At 38.7% G+C, this 21,680-nt stretch overlaps 1 protein-coding gene across 21 annotated transcripts in view; it reads right to left on the bottom strand.

Moving 5' to 3' along the window:
- Positions 1 to 21,680, bottom strand: part of LOC120424884 (protein phosphatase 1 regulatory subunit 12A) — a 124,767-nt gene that overhangs the window by 47,214 nt on the left and 55,873 nt on the right. For 6 of the 21 annotated variants that reach the window (XM_039589149.2, XM_039589155.2, XM_039589148.2 and 3 more), the window contains 10 exons: positions 12,812 to 12,924; positions 12,178 to 12,747; positions 9,850 to 9,938; positions 9,336 to 9,668; positions 8,442 to 8,675; positions 7,413 to 7,491; positions 6,895 to 7,059; positions 6,592 to 6,741; positions 851 to 1,441; positions 170 to 332 (listed from right to left, as the gene is read on the bottom strand). In XM_039589149.2, the coding sequence (XP_039445083.1) occupies positions 170 to 332; positions 851 to 1,441; positions 6,592 to 6,741; positions 6,895 to 7,059; positions 7,413 to 7,491; positions 8,442 to 8,675; positions 9,336 to 9,668; positions 9,850 to 9,938; positions 12,178 to 12,747; positions 12,812 to 12,924 (2,487 nt within the window). The remainder of the gene's footprint in view (positions 1 to 169; positions 333 to 850; positions 1,442 to 6,591; positions 6,742 to 6,894; positions 7,060 to 7,412; positions 7,492 to 8,441; positions 8,676 to 9,335; positions 9,669 to 9,849; positions 9,939 to 12,177; positions 12,748 to 12,811; positions 12,925 to 21,680) is intronic. The other 15 variants (XM_039589154.2, XM_039589153.2, XM_052709223.1 and 12 more) reach the window with 15 other exon arrangements.

A 21,680-nucleotide genomic window follows, 5' to 3' on the forward strand; every position in this document is an offset into this window, starting at 1 on the left:
GGGAGGAGACTCAAACCAAAACCTCAAAATTTTGAAAACAAAAAAAAGAAACTCAAAAAAATCAAAACAAACCCAAGAAAACTCAAATCATTCAAACAATAAACGGCCCCTCGGGAAGCGAACTGCGTCGCCGCGGTCGGTGCCCACCGTTGGCGTTGACAATACTCACTTCGGCGGCGTTGGTGGAGTTCTTCTTCTTGACCAGCTGCTCGGCGCTCTTGATCTCGTCCAGCGTGACGCCCTGGGTCGAGCGGCGCGTCTCGCGGACCCGCTTGGCGTGGGCCTTCCGCTGCGTTTCGCTCTCCTCGTCGCGCGTCGGCGGAACGAAGGATCTGTGCGTTGGGGAGAGAAGGTAGAATCAGTTGGAGGTTCGATACAGAGTTTGTGGTGGGGTGGTTTAGAACACGACATTCAGAGCATTCAGGCTTGATGGACGAAGTTATGGGCGGGTTAGATGAGAGAGTAACGGGCTTGCTCGAGGTTAGAAAATGTGATCTACTGCAGCGATGGACGCGCGCGAGTCAACGAAAATCAGTTCAGCATGCTGCCGTACGGCGGGACCGGGGGACGCCTTCCGTAACAGTTTCACTGGGTTAAGTTACACATGACTTGCTCGAAGAGCGATATCGCACAAGTATCGTTCCACATCTTGGGCTAGTCATTTGGTACAAGGTCAAACAAACATCTAAGAAAACGTTAATTTACAACAAAAGTCACACAACAAGTACCGGACCCGACCCCACGGGAGCTACCTCCCCAAAAGAGGTCGCCTTGGGGGTCAATATCCACGGGGTCACGGTACACAACAAGCGCAAACGCAGCACGCAAACACGCGTTGGTCGATAATTACTTGAAGAAGTTTTTGAAAATATTGCCCGGCGAAAGTTTGTTCGTGGAAGTTACGACGGCAGGATACTGGTTCTGGACTGCGGAGGAAGGACTAGTTGCGGTGGCGGCGTTAGCGGCATAGACGCCGCCTACACTCTGGGCCCGCGTGATCGGCGGTTCCGCCGTCGGTTCGTCCGCTGCGGGGCCGGATTCTGCGGTTGCCGGCTGCGCGACGAAGCCTGCTGGTGACGCTTTCGTTTCCGCTCTTTGATAAGCTGCCGTGTCCTTGTCCTGGTGTTGTTGTTGCTGCTGCTGCTGCTGCAACTGTTGCTGCCTCTTCTCGTTGAGTGACGAGAGAAATTTATTGCGCTCATTATTAATCTTCGTTTTCTGGGCTTGTTCGATGTATTTTCGGTTCAGTTCGAACAGGCTATGATTTTTGTTGCCCGCCGCCGCCGCCGCCGCAACAGCGGCGTTGGTGGTGGTGGAGGTGTCGCTAGTATCGCTACTACTGTAGTTGTTATCAATGGTCTGTTCCGCCGGTGTCGCAATGTGATGGCTGTTGTTCTGGCTGAGGTTGTTGATGTTGTTGTTGTTGTTGGCAGGTGTGATGCTGGAGGATGAGGCGATCGAGAGATGGAGAGGCGCGCAGGTGCGATGGATGGTATATTTATCACGGTTATGAATGACACACATTCACGCGTACACACACAGGACAACGGGACACGGTGAGTGATTTGCGTTTGATTCGTTTCGATTCGAACGAAGAAGATGAGATTGACCCGCATAATACGGAAATAAACAGAAAATTCTTGCGTGACTTTTGATGTTTTTGATATTTACAACTTAATGAGCTAATTGAAAGTGAGACTATTCATTCGATTAATGAGGGAACATAACAGCAAAAGTGAACGTGATTATTGAAGTGCACCTCCCATAGCGTTGCAGCTTGGTTGGCTCATCGACGGGCTAGAGTCAATGAGTGCTAAAATTTGAGCCTAGCAAATCGAACGTAAATTGCCTGATTGCAAGGAGAATCATACAGCTAAACTATGCTGTGTAAGAATTATATCCAAAGTGGCTCATGTGTAGAAAGTTACGCTAAGTTTACCGTTGATAGTACGAAGAAATGTAGAATCTAGTATGTAATAAAATATCTCATTGAAATATGTTAGATTACAGTCCAAACTCGAATATCCGAAGGTCTTGGAAAAATTTCACTTCGAAATAATCGAATCACGAAAAAAAATATTCTCGTTGTCTTATTTCTGATTGTCCAGCTTAAGTATGACCCATAAACAACTCTAAAGTTAATTAGAATTTTCAAATCCGAAATGGCGGCTAAAATGGCGTTCAAGAAATATTGAAAAATGCATTTCCCAATTTATTAGGCAATTAACTATTCAAATTTGGCTAAAATGGGGTCGCAGAACTCGAATTTGATGTTAAAAGTAAGAAAATAAAATAAAACCCAAACAATAAACCTTCGGATAATCGATTCTGGACTGTATGCTGTACGTTAACTTTGCGTTAGACATAGCACTATTTGAATTTTTGCGATGATTTATTAGATATTCGAAATAACTTAATTAGTCGTTTGTGTGAACCTTTTTCAAAATTTAAGATACAAAAAAAAAATTAATAATTTTTCTGTGTATAATTTAGTAAGTTTAAAAGTAAAAGTATAAAAATATTAATGAAAATCGGGTCGAAAAATCAGGGAGCAACAGAATATTTTTTTATTTTTTTTTTTTTTCAAAAAACTTCAAAATTTTAATGGAATTTTAAGTCAAATCACCTGAAACTAATTCAAAATGCATTCCCCTGCATTTGGAATCATTTTTAGCATGTTAAGTTTTTTTTAATGAAATTTTTGAAAACTTCGATGTTCAGAACCGCAAAAAGCTTTTTTTTCGCTTAAATTTTTGTTTTCGTCAAATCCTACTTTTTTTCTGAAAATGGATGATTGCTAAAACAATTGAACTAGTTTTATATGAATTTTAAAAACATTTTTTCATACATTTGTTGAAACTATGGCTTGTTATTTCAATTTTTGGAGACTGGACCAGAATTTTCTTACAAAGAGGTTACCGGATATCTCTCTGGTTCTCAATGGGACCTTAACAAAAGAGTAATTTGGAACAATGGGGTAAAAAAAATGACATAAGAGTTGAACCCGAGAATGACCAAAAAAAGGTGCTGTGGTAATGCTACAGGCATAACCATCATGACGAAGAACTTCGGACACAAAAGTGAATGATTTTTTTTATAGTTATTAATGGTTGCGTTTCTTGGCCACAAAATCAATCACGAAAGAGTTATTTCTTAATATCAATTTATTTCTGCTCAAAGATGGTCTCATGTTATTTTGACGTTGGATAACGGGGGCTTCGGGCTGAAGCCCCCCTCCCCCCGATCCAAAATCTGGCTACACTCCTGCTCCCGGGGCCCCGGCCACTCCAGGTGGTGGCCACTACTGCCAAAATGTCAAATTTCATGTCCAGTATCAAAATCCCTAAAGTTTGATACCCATATTGCCCCAAATCTAATGGTTCCGCAAATGTCCCCGTATCGGAACATCCCTGGGGCCTCCGGCCACTCCAGGTGGTGGCCACTACTGCCAAAATGTCAAATTTCATGTCCAGTATCAAAATCCCTAAAGTTTGATACCCATATTGCCCCAACTCTTATGATTCCGCAAATGTCCCCGTATCGGAACATCCTCGGGGCATCCGGCCACTCCAGGTGGTGGCCACTACCGCTAAAATGTCAAATTTCATGTCAAGTATCAAAAACCCTAAAATTTTATACCCATATTGCCCCAAATCTTATGGTTCCGCAAATGTCCCCGTATCGGAACATCCCTGGGGCCTCCGGCCACTCCAGGTGGTGACCATTACTGCCAAAAGGTCAAATTTCATGTCCAGTATCAAAATCCCAAAAGTTTGATACCCATATTGCCCCAAATCTAATAGTTCCGCAAATGTCCCCTTATCGGAACATCCCCGGGGCCTCCGGCCACTCCAGGTGGTGGCCAATGATCGACTCCCGCTCATGCCTGCTGGAATATCTTGGCGTGGCCATCTGCTCGCGGGCTCCCAAGCCGTCTGCTACCGGACCTCTAGGCCATCTGCTCCTGATGTTGACTCGTCGACGTCCAGCAACAGAATGAATTTTCGGGACTGACCGAGCCGCTTTTTGTTGATTTAGGTCGGGGACGTATGCCTCGCCTTTTTGCACCCATTCTCCTATACCTCCTTATTCGCTTGTTGCCCGTCGACGATTCGAAAATTATGAGGTAGAGTAGGGCTGATTTTAGATACATCAATCTCACGTCTCTCGATTGACTGATTGGGAAACGTTTATTCAACCAACCAGCGTGCGCTAAGAAGAGGGGGAATTTGCCGAGAGGGGAAGGTGAAACCAAAGCGTTTCATTTCGCTCCGCGAAATTTTGGATTACCACCCTGTATAGAGCCCTAAGACGAAGTTCTCGTCAATACAAATATACAAATTTAGACAATCTTCCCTAGTAACATTTTTAAACTTACAGGTTTTATCGTGGTTCTGGAAACCCTCATACGGCCTAAATTGGCTTTTATGCCGGGTGGCCACCAGATTTCGCTTTTCAATTTCCCGGTTTTTCCCGGTTTTGTCCCGAGACCAGAAGGAATTTTCCGGAATGTTTTTAAACCAAATTACAATGTTTTTTAGGCTAACGTTAATATCATCGTACTTTTTGAACGCATACATTTGGTTCAAAGTTTGAATTCCTCAAGAAAGCTTTCAAATCTTGAGTAAAAAGTAAGTAAATTGTAAACGAAGCCATTTTTATCTGTTATCAATCAAACCTCTAATTTTCAAATTATTGGGTTTTTTCATCAAAAGTCGTTTTTTTTAAATAAGATAAGTTAATAAAAGAATTTATTAATTTTGAAAAATAGATTTACAAAAATGATGAAAAAATGATTTGATGATAAATGAAAAATGATTTGATGTAAATGCTCGTTTTGTGAATTCAAAAAGAACAATTCTTCCAAGAATTAACAATTTCTGTGATTTTTTTTTTGCTGAAATTATGTGAGTACTTTCTTGTTAACCAAAAAAGTCTTTTTGCATCATTAGTCCAAACAAAAATGTATACACTTTGGCAGAAGCGCAGGAAAAGTGCCATAAAAATGTAAAAAAAACGATACCTTGAAACTTTCTTTTTAGAACAATTTTAATAAAAAATACTTTCTAAAAAACCCAAAACACATAACGGTAAAAACAATTAAAAAATTATCGTGCTGTGATTTTTTCAACAACACAGGCGGGTACAAATTTTATTTAAAGTTTTTGTTGCCCCGAAAAATCAGGGGACAAAAAATTATTATTTTAAAAACATCAAACTTTTAATGGAAATTTAAGTGCAATCAGCTGAAATCAATTTAAAATGCATTCCCTTGCGTCTAGAATCATTTTTAAGCATGTCTGGGTTGATTTAATAATCTTTTGAATTTTTGAAAATTTTCGATCTTTAGTTTTTTTTCGTTCATTTTTTGATTTCGTTAAATCTTACATTTTTTGAAGACTAATGATTGCAAAACAACTGAACTAGCGTAAAATGCATTTTTTAACACTTTTTGCATTCAAATGTTGAGACTAAGGCTTGTTCTTTGTTTTTTTTTCAGATTTAAGCATACTACACATACTTTTTTGAAGTTGTAGCTATTTTCAATTTGTAATTCTATTTTATCTCTAAAAAATCAAATGGTTGAGAAAATTCTTTACAGCATTCTTTTTTGAACATTTTTGATCCATTCTTTTGTTGCTGAGATACAGGCCAAGAAAAATATTTTAAAAGAGTGTATTTTGTGTGACAATTTGAAGGAAAAGTCTTGATCTTTAAATTTAGAGAGATATTTACTGTAATGTTGTTTTCGTACCATGATATCCATATTTTCCACTTACAAAAAAATCCTAATTTTAATTTTATGCAAAACTAATATTTTAGCAAAGATGGGGTAAATGTCCGCCATTACGGGGTTTGTCTTCCGGACCCCCTGAGACCGCTCGTGGTACCCCCAGGGGTACATGTACCCCAGGTTGAGAACCGCTGGTAGAGCAAACATTTTGCTTTATTAAAAAAAAAAACAAATTCGCCTGGGGATACAACAGAAAAAAATCCATAGCCAAGAAGCATGAGTCTATCACACAAATTCAAACATAGATTTCGCGAATTCTTCATTTAGAATAACAGGAATAATATTCTTATTGAGAAAAGAACATATTGAATACATTAAAGAGGCTTTTGTCAAATTTTAACGAAACTTAAAATATTTTCCCGGTTTGTCGGTCGAATTCCCGAGTTTTTCCCGGTTTTCTCCCGGTGGATAAGAATCCTAGTTTTTTCCCGGTTTTCCCGGTTTTTTTCCCGAGGTGGCCACCCAAGTTTTATGACCTACTTAAAAGCTAAAATGTTACTAGGATTGGAATATCTTTTGTGTTTATTTTGGCCATAATACGCCATAATTTTAGAAATTTGAGCAACATTGAAAAATTTAACCCTTTCACTCGAAGAATAATCTCACTTTCATGATTTGATGGGACCATTTGAGTACAACTTTGAAATACTCTTGCATCTGCTACTGCTAACTCTTTTCCATGAACTATACAATGATATTTCTTTTCTAACTAGCACTCTTGAAGCTGTAAAAAGAACCGCTGGCCAGGCCACACCGGTTGATGGCTCCGGTAAAATAAGTAACCAACAAACACTAACCTTCGAATCTGTCCGGAGCTGGGTGCCGTCACGGGCGTTCCGGTGGGACTAGTGGGTGGCGACGTGGCCGACTGCGTTTGTACGTTCGCGTTTGTGCCAGTGGTGGTGGTGCTGCCGGTGCTTCCCAGGACCAGGTTGCTGGTGGCTTTCCTAAAAAACGGTAAGGAATGTTAGTATTTGTGGAGCGTTCATGATTTGAGCAACAGATTGATTTTCTTAGAAAGCGCGAATTAAAAAGTACACGAATGAGCAAATTAGAGAACGAAAAAAACGGTTAGAGTGGTGAAACGACAAAGACCTTACCTTAACGTCCGGTGGTCCTTCAACGAGGCAGACCTTTGTACAAGATAGTTGTTGCTGGCGGCGGTTTTGGCGGCCGCGTTCGCGACGGCGGGGTTCGTGTTGGGCAGGATCGGGCACGAGTTGGCCTGTATTCGGGCTCGCAGCTCGACGTACTTCTGGTAGAACCTGGTGGTGGCGAGGGGGGTAGGGCCGAGTTCCGGAACGGCAGTGTGTCAGTGTGAGTTTGTGGTTGGTAGTAGAGTTTAGAGAAATCATGACGGTGTGTAAATATTTGCAAAATTCATTCCGTGAGTGATTTGTTACGATGTGCAGGTTGTCAACGATTATTTGTTGATTAATAAAAAATGGTAGTGGAATGGTAGCAAAATTATCGTAATCAAATATAAATAAACCATTCAAAATTACAAAATTTGATATTGTTTTTTTTAACATTTAAAAGCACGATTAAGTTAACACAGTTAAAAATAAAACTCTTCAAGCGATTAAAAAAAAAAGTATGACTGAAAGATAAAACTTACTTTTCATCGCTCTCGAAGCTTTGCGTCCGCCGCAGTATCACATCGGGCTCTGTTGGCTGGTTCTCCTTCTCAGGAACTTCTGTAACGAAACAAGTGGGGTTAGGGTTAGTGTGCTTGTATTGGTTGAAGCATGTAGTATCGATATGCCATTTACACTCGCTAGCGGATCTAGGGTGGGTCATTCCATACAGGCTACACAACCTGAAGTCTCGGAAATGTGATTCAGTCTTTGTGAAACTTTGTTATAAATTTGTAAATGTTCTGAAAACACAAATAAAGTGTCCTTGCCATAATAATGTAGCTCGGATGGCACGTCAACGGCTCAATTAGAGTTTTGCAGAGAGAAATTGAAGAAAATTTATTTAAGAATTTAAGAAATTGTCCATTTCCAATCCATTTCTGAGTATTTTTTGTCACAAAATTTGGTGAATAGAAACAAAAATCAAAGTGTGCACCAAATCGATTGAAAACCAAAGATTTTCTGATACAGAACACTTGGTAAGGACATCTTCCATGACTGTAGGACTGTTTGTGGACTTGTATGGACGATGCAATAAGAAATGGATGGACAGAAGTTTTGTTAAAAAAAGAATTGATGTCCCATAACAACAGTGCTTAGAAGGCACGTCGGCGGAAGAGTTATTTTTTATAGTTTTCAGTGTGTTAAAATACTACAAAGGGTCTTATATGTTCACAAAGTTTCACAAAGTATTATACATCTTTGAGACAGTTTCAGAGTTGGTACAATTTAATATGGAATGACCCAAATATATTTAAAATGATCAATAATATACAATTTTTAATGTAAAGGAGGGATGCGGCGAACATAAACTGGCGATTTTTTGTAGATATGCTTTATATATGGTTCAATATAAATTCGAGATTTTTGAAATATGTAAAAAAAACGAGCGATACGTTGATAAACATGGATGTTACAAAATGGCACGAACTGATGAGCTGAGGCGGGATTCTGATGAAAAACAAAAACTAGACGCGCAAAACAAATAAAAATAAATCTGCCATCATTACGAGTGTTGTACGAGGCGTTGCCATTCTGCAACTTTTGCAGGTATTCTTGCTGCAGCTTGGCGTGTTCAGCCGTCGGAATAGGCGTTGGGATCGCCCGTGGACGACGCCACGGAACTGGCGGCGCTGCCTGCTGCTGCTGCGATGCGTCACGTGGCTTGGGAACGATAATCTGCTCGGCCACCGGAACCGGCGTCGGACGGGAAATAATCGGAACGGGTTTGGAACGAAGGTCCTCTGACGCGCGACAATTTTGAAAAATAAGGGGAAAAAGAAAGAACGCAAAAACGGTCAGGTCGAGGGCGATTTTTGAAACGCGAAACTCGACAAACCAAACTAGAAGTCAGAAACCTCAAAACAAACTAGAAAGTGGTCGTGGTAGCGATACGGTTGAGGAGAGTTAGCTATGAGATGTGCGCGAGAGGTAAAACAATGTGGTCAACGATTGAACGCCGAGTGACATCTGTTGGTCGGTATCGGTAGCTCTAGCTTCAATAACTGCTGCAAGATGTCGCGATAGATGGAAGATGGATAGGTGTCGCTGCAATGTAGAATGTAGCGAGCGAGCTTCAAATGTTAACACAATCAAAGAAAAACAAACGAATTTTGTCCTTGGTTAATCCAAAACGGTTGAATTTTGCTCAGGTCGTGAATTTTGATACTGAGGAGCGTAGATGGCATGCAAAAAAATAAATTTGGAAACTCCATCATTGCTGAAGAGTCGCAACGTTCCAATCCTAGAGTAAAATTCAGAAACAGCAACTACGACTAGGCGCGCGGCACAAAATATTTGCGAATATTTATAACTATTAGGCTGAGCGGTTGGCGCAAATCCGGAAGTAGTACTGCAACACGAACAGAATAGAGAAACTGGAACATCCGGCAAATGGTTGGTACCTGTGTCCGACTCAGTCATGCTGCTTTCAGCCGACGACGACGACGACGAAGACGAGCTGCTCGAGTACGGCGAAGATTCCGACGCTACCGAAACTTCCGGTTCCGATTCCTGCTCATCTTCCTCCTCCTCCTCCTCTGCTGCCGCTTCTTCTTCTTCTTGCTCTTCCGCCTCCTCGTCGACTTCTTGGCCGTTTTCTTGATCTTCTTCGCGATCACTCCCGCTATGCTCCGCATCCTCCTGCTCTACTTCCGCCTCCTCCTCTTCTTCTACTTGCTCTTCTTCAGGTTCCTCTTCCTCTTCTGGCTCCTCCTCCTCGCTTTCACTAGCGAGTGCTAAATTTACCCAAAATGATATCGAGCAGTTGTCGTTCGAAGAAACCATCCATCAGTATGAGACATATATTTTTGGAAAATATTACGCGAAAATTGCGCGGAGACAAAAAAAAACAAATCCACGAGATGTGGGAAAACGTAAAGAAAAGAATGAGGGCGGGGAAAGCATCTCTTGACTCACCTTCTTTTTCTTTGCTGTCGATCGGTTTCACCTCGACCCTGATGACCTTGGTAGGGGTCTCGATGCTATTCTCAATAGTGTCCGTAATTCTGAAATGGGAGGAAAGGGGTTTAGCGAACCGTCGTTTATAGATACATTAAACAAGAAGACCATCGTTTCAGAAGTTAACACACAATCAAAACATTTCGACGTCGTCGTGCTATCTTGTCGCACCCGCCTTTTTGACGTTCCGAGAAAAACGCGTTTTAATGTTTGACCTTGAATATACAAAAACGAGAGCACGCAATGTAAACAATAACAAACACGTTTTGTTTGGCTGACCATTCTGTGCATTGTCCCGAAGTTTGGTTGAAGTTGGTTGCTGGAGTCCCGAGTTATAATTACAAATGTTTACGGTAGTCTAGCTTGTACGTGCGACAAACGACAAAAATGCACGGAGTTTTTTCGGTTTTTGTTGAATATCTCAGGATTGAAATCGAATTTTGGGGATCTGTGAAGGTCAAAAGGTGAGGCATTATGGGCTGCACAAAATGGCGTTCTTAACTCAATTTGGCCCAAAATGCACGTACGACAAGTTAGCACGATGGCGACGATTTCATCTATTTTTTCGTTCCTAGAAAAAATCACAATACAATCACTAAAGTCACATCGTCATTAATTTTCTTATTGAATGTGTTTTTTTAAATTTATCTACAGTCTACCGAACACTTCAAACGAGCTTTCTTTAAATCGTTAGATATAAAGGAAATAGGGGAACAGCATCTAATTCCAGCGTGCCTCTAATGTTGGCAGGTAAGAACTTTGACATTCAATTAAAGCTAATTAAAAGCGTTTTCAACTGAAATCGAGTGATAAATAGCTCAATAAGAAGTGAGGAAGCAAGTTTATATCAAAAGTTTTGCAAATTTAGTTGTTTAAATAGTGAAAATCAGCAAATTGGATGGAATTAGGTGCGAGTGATTAACCTGCCAAAGATACGAGAATTTCCCCTAGTAGCTAAATTAGCAGAATCATTTTGATTTTGTTGATATTTGCTGAAAATTTTGCTGATTAAAAGCAACAGCTGTGCAAAGTCAATACTAGTAAATTAATTTGACAGGTTTGTTTTTAATATCTGACAGAAAAAAATCTAACTAAAATGTTTGATGTTCTTTCGTAATTGTCTGCTACTTTAACAGGAATCCTAATGGATGTGAAACTATGGCAGCTGCAAAAATTACAGTCTGTTGTCTTTTTTCATTTGAAAATATATTTTATAACATATCCACAGTTTTTTTGTTATAAGTCCAATAAGCATAATTGTGTTTCATATGTTTATAGGACCTAATAAAAAAAATGTCTAGACATACTAACTGTTTTTTTTTATATTAACATGAAATTAATTGTTCAATAATGCTTTACCGAATTTATTATGTTACCAGTACTGCTTGTTTACGTTGTCTACAATAACAAAATTGACAAAAGAATCTCTCAAAAATACCACTGGATCAGCAAGAAAAGACACCTGAACATCAAAATTTTCTGCTAGAACATGCGAAATAACCTACTGGGAGGCTAGCAAATTCTCCTAATAAAATTACACAAAATATTGCCGAGCCAATAGCGAAAGTTTCAGAAGAAAAAAAAATCTGATAAAATGAAAGATTTGGTTTTTCTAATTCAGCTGAACCAGAATGTTTTTAAATGGTTTGCTAAAAAAATACCTGAATTAAAAGCTTTGTAAATATTCTCCTGGGAGAAGATAGCGAGTTATTCTGAAAGTTTCAGATTTTTTTTATTTCAATAGCTTCCTGAAGATTTCTGGGTCGAGCACGCCCATCTTCCTTTGTTGGCGTGGCCAGGCCTACTACGAGAAGTTGATCGCAAAGATCTTTCATTGAGTAGGATCTAAACGCCCTGTGTTAAACTGAGCATACAACGTATTGTAAAAGGCAGGGTTGCGAATTCGGAGTTGGAGCCGGAGTCTGGCATTTTTAAGGATTCAGAGTCGGGGTCGTCTAAATCTGAGAAGCCGGAGTCGGCGTTACTGAATTTTCAAAAGTTGTAGTCGGTGTGCTAATTTTCCACAACTTAGTAAACTTAGTAAAGCCGGGTATTTTTGAAGAGATAGAGTTGGAGTCGTTTAATCTCCAGAAGCCGGAGTCGGAGTTGGTAATGTTTTAGAAGCTGGAGTCGGAATCGGATTCGCTTCAAATGTTAAGCGACTCAGCAGCCCAGGTTAAATTCATGTCATGGGCTAATTTTTAGGTTCTACTCTACTTCTCACAGGACAAACAAAAACGTCACACGTCTAAATCTGAAAAAAGAATATGAACTTGAAGTACCCACCGCATTCCACCGCCATACCTAATCTGACTAGCCGGACGCCGTTTGGGTCGTTTGAGGTTGTTTTTGCGCGCCTCGTCCAGCAGCGGCACGATGTCCTTCTGGGCGATGTCGATCGCGTACTGGCCGCTGTAGTTCTGCACGTCGATGTCGACGTTCGCGTTCAGCAGCATCTGGACGGCTTCCTTCTGGCCCCAGTAGGCGGCCGCGTGCAGTGGCGTCCACCCGTCCACGTCCTGCTTGTCAAAGTCCCCCCGGCCGTCCAGCAGCAGGGCGAGCACTTTGCCGTATCCCTTGGCGGCCGCCACGTGGCAGGCCGTCGCGCCCGTCTTCGGGTGGGGCTTATCACAGTCGGTGCTGTCGCTGCGGAGCCACCGCTTGGCGTCGTTCAGCATGATCTTCTCCTCGGCCTGGCGCGCGTCCTCGCAGTCGATGCCCTGCTCGTCGATGTGTCGCTGGATGAGGTCCTCCATCGCGTCCGAGCAGGCCAGATCCAGGGCCAGCTCGCCGTCGCTGTTGATCGACGCCAGGTCGGCTCCGCTTTCTATCAGGTAGCGGGCTATACTGAGGAATCTAGAGGTGGGAGGGGATCGTTAGGTTTGGTGGTGCATATTTCAACAACGATTGAGGATCTCACCCGCAGGATGATGTGGCGTGCAGGGGTGTCCATCCTTCGTTATCTTTTCTGTTAACGTCGGCACCGTTCTGTACTAGGAATTCCACCATGTCCAAATTGTCGTCTATGCAGGCCTGAAAGCAAACAGAAAGGAAGAAAAACAACCACATTAATACATTGCACACTTGAATGTTTCGAAAAATCCCATTTCCAGTAATTGAAACAGACTCGCCCAAGGTAGCGCGCAGACGACGCGTGATCTGGACAGTGTTGGAAATTTTACTCTAAATTTAGAACTCCCACCCAGCGTGAACCCGAACCGTATTGACTCTTGCCGATCGCCAATCATTTTCTCCCCGCAAAAACGCAGAACCGGGTTCCAAAAATATCTCCAACTCAAGGTTAATTGTTCAACGAGCACGGCTGCTCCCGAAAAGAAAAAAAAAACCCGCGGGTGGTCAACCGGGCCCGGGGGAAAGTGACTAATAAAAATGAAATAAAGATCATATTGGCAGGCCCCGGAAATTGGTCTCTCCCGCGGCTCCCGGGGTTCGAGCAAGGTCAGACTGCTTCAAATTTTGGAAATTTATTGCGCTGCCGAACGATTGGTAACAGCATAGGCTACTGAATTTTGGGAAGAGAGCTTTTTGTTTTGACTTCATTCATGCTGTTCGAGATGATCGGGGGGTAATTAAAACACCATCGACCAACGCGTTCCCTAATGCTGGTTGAAAGCATATTAGTTGGGATGGCTCTAATGGGGGTTGAAATATCTTGCGTGAAATCATCGCTTGAATTAGAAACTATTTCACATGCACAAATTCTAGCATCGAATGTAAGTAGACAATTAGGCATTAAAATAGAGGTGGGTACAAACTTCAAAGAAGTAAACTGTCACTGACCGCCGGCCTCGTAACCCTCACTGAGACGGGTACAAATAGTGTGACAAATTCCTTCTCGCGAGGCCACCCCTTGTACCAAAGTGCACTTGGCAGGCACAATACCTAGGATTTCTTGCTACATCACGGTTGATCATTTCTGTGGCGTTACCTCGTAATGAATGGGTGACATACTATCTGCTGACAGAAGCTGCCAGAACTATTTGTGTAAAGTATGCACTTGATTTAGAACAGTTTCAATAAAAATTGTCAATGTCCTATATCGTGTAAACTGCAGACAATTTGGCGACGATGGCAAGGTTGTCATTCCTTGAATAACTCTTTTAATTTGCTAAATACAGGGTAATGAATCTTTTGTGGTTTTAAGTGCGTCGTTGTGCAACACTTTAACCTACATATTTATACCACATTCAGTTAATCGCTCGCCTTTCCCCCTTTTGACCGCATCGTAATATTTAAAACAATATATTAAACTGCCGCAACGGGTAGTAAAAATAAACTGCACTATTATCTCACATTCGGCGTAACGGACAAAAACAACAACAAGTACACTACCTACTAGTACCGATTCTCCTCACTGAGCACCGAGTCGTGGTCGTCGTAGTACATGATGTTGAGTGTGTGTGTGTGTCGCGTGACTATAAATAACAGCCCGGTTGTAAGGTATTACCGCGCGCGTCTTCTCTCAGCGTCTGGCACATCCACCATGCAAATGGGTTGTGGGTTTTTGTTTTGTTTTTGTGTACACTGGCGTGTCCTGGCGGGTATGCCCTATAAATGGCACTGCCGTGCCGGCTATTCGGCCTCTCGTTTATAGTATTTTTAAAGGTTTACTACTAGTACACGCAAACGGTCTGGCAAAATAACCCCCGGTGAAGAGGATGCTGACCTCTGGGATTTCTGTTTCCCGGGCAGACGGTAATAACAAAATTAATAATATTTCAATAACAAATCCTGTTAAAATAACAAAAAGTGGTATTATTTTATCCTGAAGTCCAACTTCAAGAAGAAAAAATAATAACAGTTTCTGATAAAATAACAAAATATGGTATTGAAGTGATATTATATTGAAAATGTTTAATAACACGCTAATAACAGGAAATGTTATACATTTCAAAAACTCTCCTAATAACAAAATGTATTATTCGTTCGGTATACTGACTTAGAAATAAAATTATTACCATAAATCGCACAAATAGAAAAGTTTCTAAGTGTCCATAACACAATCTGTTATTATTTTTTCTTTTGTTTAATATGTTTAGATCTTTGGGATAATTTTGTCTAATTTCGTCGGGGTCATTATTTTGGCCATGAAATAGTGTCCTTAAGCTAAAATTATTCTAAAAAGTTGAAATTTTGGAAGTTGATTTTTTCAATTATTTGATATACCCCCTAAGGGACTTTGCTTAAATTGGCTAGAACTATGGGATAATTTTGGCCAATTTCGGCCGGATTATTATTTTGGCCATGAAATGAGGTCCTTAAGCTAAAATTATTCTGAAAAGTTGAAATTTTGAAAGTTGATTTTTTTAATCATTTGATATACCCCCAAAGGGACTTTGCTAAAATTGGCTAGAACTATGGGATAATTTTGACCAATTTCGTCAGGGTCATTATTTTGGCCATGAAATGGGGTCCTTAAGCTAAAATTATTCTAAAAAGTTGAAATTTTGAAAGTTGATTTTTTTAATTATTTGATATACCCCCTAAGGGACTTTGCTAAAATTGGCTAGAACTATGGGATAATTTTGACCAATTTCGTCGGGATCATTATTTCGGCCATCCTTAAGCTAAAATTATTCTAAAAAGTTGAAATTTTGAAAGTTGATTTTTTTTAATTATTTGATATACCCCCTAAGGGACTTTGCTAAAATTGGCTAGAACTATGGGATAATTTTGAGCAATTTCGTCGGGGTCATTATTTTGGCCATGAAATGGTGTCCTTAAGCTAAAATTATTCTAAAAAGTTGAAATTTTGGAAGTTGATTTTTTCAATTATTTGATATACCCCCTAAGGGACTTTGCTTAAATTGGCTAGAACTATGGGATAATTTTGGCCAATTTCGGCCGGATTATTATTTTGGCCATGAAATGAGGTCCTTAAGCTAAAATTATTCTGAAAAGTTGAAATTTTGAAAGTTGATTTTTTTAATCATTTGATATACCCCCTAAGGGACTTTGCTTAAATTGGCTAGAACTATGGGATAATTTTGACCAATTTCGTCAGGGTCATTATTTTGGCCATGAAATGGGGTCCTTAAGCTAAAATTATTCTAAAAAGTTGAAATTTTGAAAGTTGATTTTTTTTAATTATTTGATATACCCCCTAAGGGACTTTGCTAAAATTGGCTAGAACTATGGGATAATTTTGACCAATTTCGTCGGGATCATTATTTCGGCCATCCTTAAGCTAAAATTATTCTCAAAAGTTGAAATTTTGAAAGTTGATTTTTTTAATTATTTGATATACCCCCTAAGGGACTTTGCTAAAATTGGCTAGAACTATGGGATAATTTTGAGCAATTTCGTCGGGGTCATTATTTTGGCCATGAAATGGGGTCCTTAAGCTAAAATTATTCTAAAAAGTTGAAATTTTTAAAGTTGATTTTTTTAATTATTTGATATACCCCCTAAGGGATTTTACTAAAATTTGCTAGAACTATGAAATAATTTTGACCAATTTTATCGGGGCCATTTATTTCACCATGAAATGGGGTTTCAAGCTAAAATTAATCCGATAAAATTAACTTTGGAGAGTTAATTTTTTTTACATTTTGTTATTTTCCCTAACGGAATTGATTTATTTATTAAGAATTTTAGATATGTGAATAACAAAAACTGTTATTACTTTCACAGAGCCAGGAAGTCGGAGCTGACGTTGAAGTTCAAGCTGGAGTGAGACTTCGGAGACTGCATCGGATTCAGCAAATTTTCAGCAACTTTTACTTGGAGTCGGAATCTGTGAAGTCGGGTAATTTTGGAGAGCTGAAGTCATCGTTGACGTCATATCCTGCATCCAGAGTCGGAGTTGTCTTCAAAGTATGGATTCAAAGTCGCTTGGAGGTACCCGACTCTGCAGCCCTGACTAGTACAGAGGAGTTATGGCAACTGCAGGTTTATTTGCAAATTACAAATAAACAAAAACAATAACTTTTTTTGTTATGGAGACATACCAGTTCAATAACATTTTTTGTTATTATGCTGCTTCACCTCTCCGCACAAAATAACAAATCTTGTTATTCCTTCATGATTCATTCTGTGTTATTGGTTTGTTATTGCAATAACAACATGATAACAGTTTAAGTTATTCTTCGAACAAATCTTTGTTATTGATTTTTGTTATTTTAACAACTAATCCGATCATCCCAATAACATGTTTCGATCTTCTCACAATATCAAAAACTGACCTTCCCAAGTTATTTCCGTCTGCTCGGGTTGAAAGGATTTTGATGGAACAACAAAGTCGCTGAACTCATTACTTTTAGAGGAGTCGTAGTCGACGTAATCGGAAAGAATTCCGTTTCGGACCTGCTGAAAATGTAAGATACTTTAGTTTGCTTTAGTTTTAGTCTTTTGATTAGTTTAACGTTTATGTTACTTCTTTAGATTACCCCATTCATACTCGAGGTCGAGATCGTGCCAAGAAATTAGTACTATGGGTCAAAAAACGAAAACGAAATGCCAGTTTGACCCAATCCTACTACTTAGAGTGGGATGCTGAAATGCAAAGGTAAAATCAAAACAAGTCATCTAACAGTGTTACTTGTTTGAGGGAATCGTATTGACATGTTACGATGGTGGAGGGAAGTTTTTCAAACATTTAAGTACGTTTCGTGCTATTACAAAAAAAAATATTTGAAAAGGTTGTTTTTTTTTCGAGACGTAATTTTTGGCCAAAAACGTGCATCAACTTTAAACAGCAGTACAGGATTTGTTCTAGGAACATGCAACTTTCAGCAAAGTTTCCTCAAGATGTCTCCAACACATCCTTTTAAACAGAATTAAGCTTCATTTTGACGCTGTCTGGGTTATAAAATTTCCGAGAAACGGAAAATTTTCAACAAAATTTCTCCGAAAATCTTCCGGGACATTTAAATTTTATTGAATATTATTCTGATTCTGCTTCTGATTAATATTTAGCATCAAAATTTATAGGACAGCAACCTAAATGGACAATATGAGTGTGAGGATCGATTTATGACTTGACTACTTGTAAAAATCATACACCTTGAAGAAAAAATATAAATTGAATTATTTTAAAAGCTGTCTTTCAAATCGTGTAATAAATAAAAAAGTGATATGTATTTGTTTTGATTAAAAAGTTTTTTAATAGCACAAAAATTTGTTTAAAATTGGACGATATATTAACATAACTACAGAATCAGGCTTCTTGTTTTCATACTTAACCGTCCTACGCCCTTGGCAGAACCAGTGCTCCATGATGGCCAAACTACTTTGCGACATTTAATAATATCAATTAAATTTTTATTCAAATTGCTATTGTAGAAAACCATCAATATTGATCATGGCGGGAATTAACCGCTTTACTTGTTTTCAAATATCATAACACCAATTTTCTTTTGAAAGCTTACCAAGATTATAATTGTTTAATTTAATTCCAAATTACGATTTTGTTATCCAATAAATAAGCAAGATCTATTTCCAGTATTGAATGCTTCCAAAGTTATGATATTATCTTAAATAAACCATGACTTTAAGTTTTCAGATGAGCTGATTAGTTTTTTCTGATAAGTTGAATATGGAAAATAAATTTAATGGATTGTTATCAAATCAAGTTCTTTCATTTTAATAAGTCTTTTAGAACATTTTCAAAACACGGGTGCCAAAATATTTAAAAAAGTGTATACTTCCGCTTGAATATCGGGAATCCTCGGGAAATTTGAGGAAACGAGGAAGCGAGGAAACGGGAAATCCTGAGATTTTTCCCGGGACGGAAAATTGGACGCCCTAATTGTACCGAAGTTTTGTTTAATTTTGTTGCCGGAGTCCCAAGTTATAATTACAAATGTTTACGGCTGGGATGGGATAAACAAAGAGAAAAAAACCTATTGTCAAACTAAACCACTTTCAACATGGCCGCTTCTGTCAACCTAAACCAGTCCTTTCTTATGAGGAGAAAATGAGAAGTATTGTAATTTGAATTGACAAAAAAAACTTTTTTAAATCAATTTCACAAATAATTGTTAATTGCATTGATAAATTGATTAAAATATTTTCAATTGAAAGGCATTTATTTCTATCGTACACCGAATGTTGACTTTTCAGCATTTTCATTTTAAAAAAACAATACATTTCATGAATTGACGATTCTTTTGCCCATTTAAAACTATTGTTATTTTTTTGCGCGTTACATAGAAATGTCATCTAGATTGAACAATATTAAACCTGAGCTTCCCGTGAAATTAATGTGTGCGCATGAAGAAACAACATCGTAGAACTGGATTTAAAAAGCAAACAAAAATAATGGCCACAGTTTAGCCTATTTTATTTTTTCGCACTTTTTCAAATTGAAAAACAAACTTTTTGCTTTTTGAAGTGAATGAATTGGTACAAATTTGAGTTTTTGCCAGTCATTTCTTTCGATTCTGACACCTTAGGGCGTGCGAATGTTAACTTTCGCACTAACAACATTACTTGAGTAAAAATTGCCGTTGAATTCGCTTTGTAAACGCCGGCCCTGATACTCTTCAAGTGTGCCCCTCTTTAGGAAACTGGGAATGATTTATTTACTTTCTTTGCGTAACGGGACAACGACAGGAGCAGATCTAAGAAAAAATCTCCCCTCCCATTTAATGACTTGCAGGCTTTTTAGGATTTTTTTAGAATAAAGTGAGAAAACGCATTTAAATCATATTGCATTTTTCAAATCCAAATGAAAATTAAAAATCTTTCATATAAAAAACCCATTAAAAATTCAAGAAGTGAAAACTCGAGTGAAAATTTTTTGACTCGTCGTGATTGTATCGTATCATTTACCTCGAGCGTGACCTCGAGTCATCTTCGACTTGCCAACCATTTCTAGTGATTTGTATCCGGCAGCTTCTTATGAACGGATCCACCGTAAAACGATGGAACATAAACTCAGGATTCTCCACCCACGTCCAACCGCAAATTTTAACAGCCAAATAAAAAAAAATCTGCGAGGAAAAACTAAACAACATTTCAACCAAAGAAAAAGTCATCCGCATGCTTGAGCACTGAGTTGAAAAACATCATCAAGAAAATTTGGATTGTCAAGCTATCTGAATCACAGATTGCTTGATATTTGTATTCGAACATAAATTTTCTTGCAAAAAAACAGAAGAAGAATACAAACGTAAACACTCAAAAAGAAGACTCTATCCAGCCGTCCCGTCCCAGGTTTACGGTAGTCGAGCATGTATGTGATTCTAACGCGTTTTGACCTAAAATCCCTTTCGCCAGTTGCCACCTACAACAATTTTCAAGTTTTGTTAATATAGCACGACAAGATAAAAACATCTTTCATATGAAAAGTGACAACAATGCCCTGATTTTTCTCGGTTTTTATAGAATAGCCCAGGATTTAAACTTTTTAAACTTCATCATCCCGGTACGAGAATCGAACTCACGACCTCTGGATTGGAAACCCAGCACGCCGCTAGTCGAAACCCATCCCCTACCGGTCAGTATTCCCAGTGAGTAGAATTACTCTTTGAAGGGATCTGACTTTGCCGAGCCAGACAGGAATCGAACCCATCACCTTCCGCTTACAAGGCGAAACCCGTAACCTCACGGCCACGAAAGCTCGAAAATCGAATTGTGGGGATCTTTGAAGGTTATAAAGTTAGGCATTTTAAACTGAACAAAATTGCGTTCTTTACTCTATTAGCAGGACAACGACGAAATGCTAATGCTAAAAAGTTACGTGAATTGAATAATTGAAAATTAAAAATTTTCTATGCTAAATAAATACATGCAGTATCTACGAGATGCAACCAGGAGAGCAATTCTCTGAGATTTCGGTCATTCGATATTTTTTTTGTATTTTTTAATCCGGCTGAAACTTTTTTGATGCCTTCGGTATGCCCAAAAAAGCCATTTTGCATCATTAGTTTGTCCATATAATTTTCCATACAAATTTGGCAGCTGTCCATACAAAAATGATGTGCGAAATTTCAAAAATCTGTATCTCTTGAAGGATTTTTTTTTTTTTGATCGATTTGCTGTCTTCGGCAAAGTTGTAGGTATGGATAAAGACTACACTGAAAAAAATGATACACGGTAAAAAAAATTGGTGATTTTTAATTTCACTTATTGTCACTAAAACTTGATTTGCAAAAAAACACTATTTTTATTTTTATCCTTTTCTGATATGTTTTAGAGAACATAAAATGTCAACTTTTCAGAAATTTCCAAAATGGGCAAAAAATCTTCGACCGAGTTATGAATTTTCGCAAAAAAAATCACCTTCATTTTTAAATTTTTATTTTTAATGTAAAATCGAATTTGCGATCAAAAAGTACCTCAGTGAAATTTTGATAAATTTGTGCCCACGTTCGCCCACATTTGAAAAAGATATTTTTGAAAAGCTGAGAAAATTCTCTATATTTTGCTTTTTTTTGAACTATGTTGATACGACCCTTAGTTGCTGAGTTTTAAAAACATGAAAATTGATGTTTTCTAAGTATCACCCAAACAACCCACCATTTTCTAATGTCGATATTTATCTTAGCAACTAATGGTCGGATTTTCAATGTTAAACTATTAAACATTCGTGAGATTTTCCGATCTTTTCGAAAACAATAAATTTTGAAATTAAGACTAACATTTCAAAAGGGCGTAATATTGAACCTACAACTTTGCCAAATCGATCAAAAATTCCTCTAAAAGATACAGATTTTTGAATTTTCATACATCATTTTTGTATGGACAGCTGCCAAATTTGTATGGAAAATTATATGGACAAACTAATTATGCAAAATGGCTTTTTTGGGCATACCAAAGGCACC

The sequence above is a fragment of the Culex pipiens genome, chromosome 3 (assembly GCF_016801865.2).
Source record: "Culex pipiens pallens isolate TS chromosome 3, TS_CPP_V2, whole genome shotgun sequence".
Classification (NCBI taxonomy): Eukaryota; Metazoa; Arthropoda; class Insecta; order Diptera; family Culicidae; genus Culex; species Culex pipiens.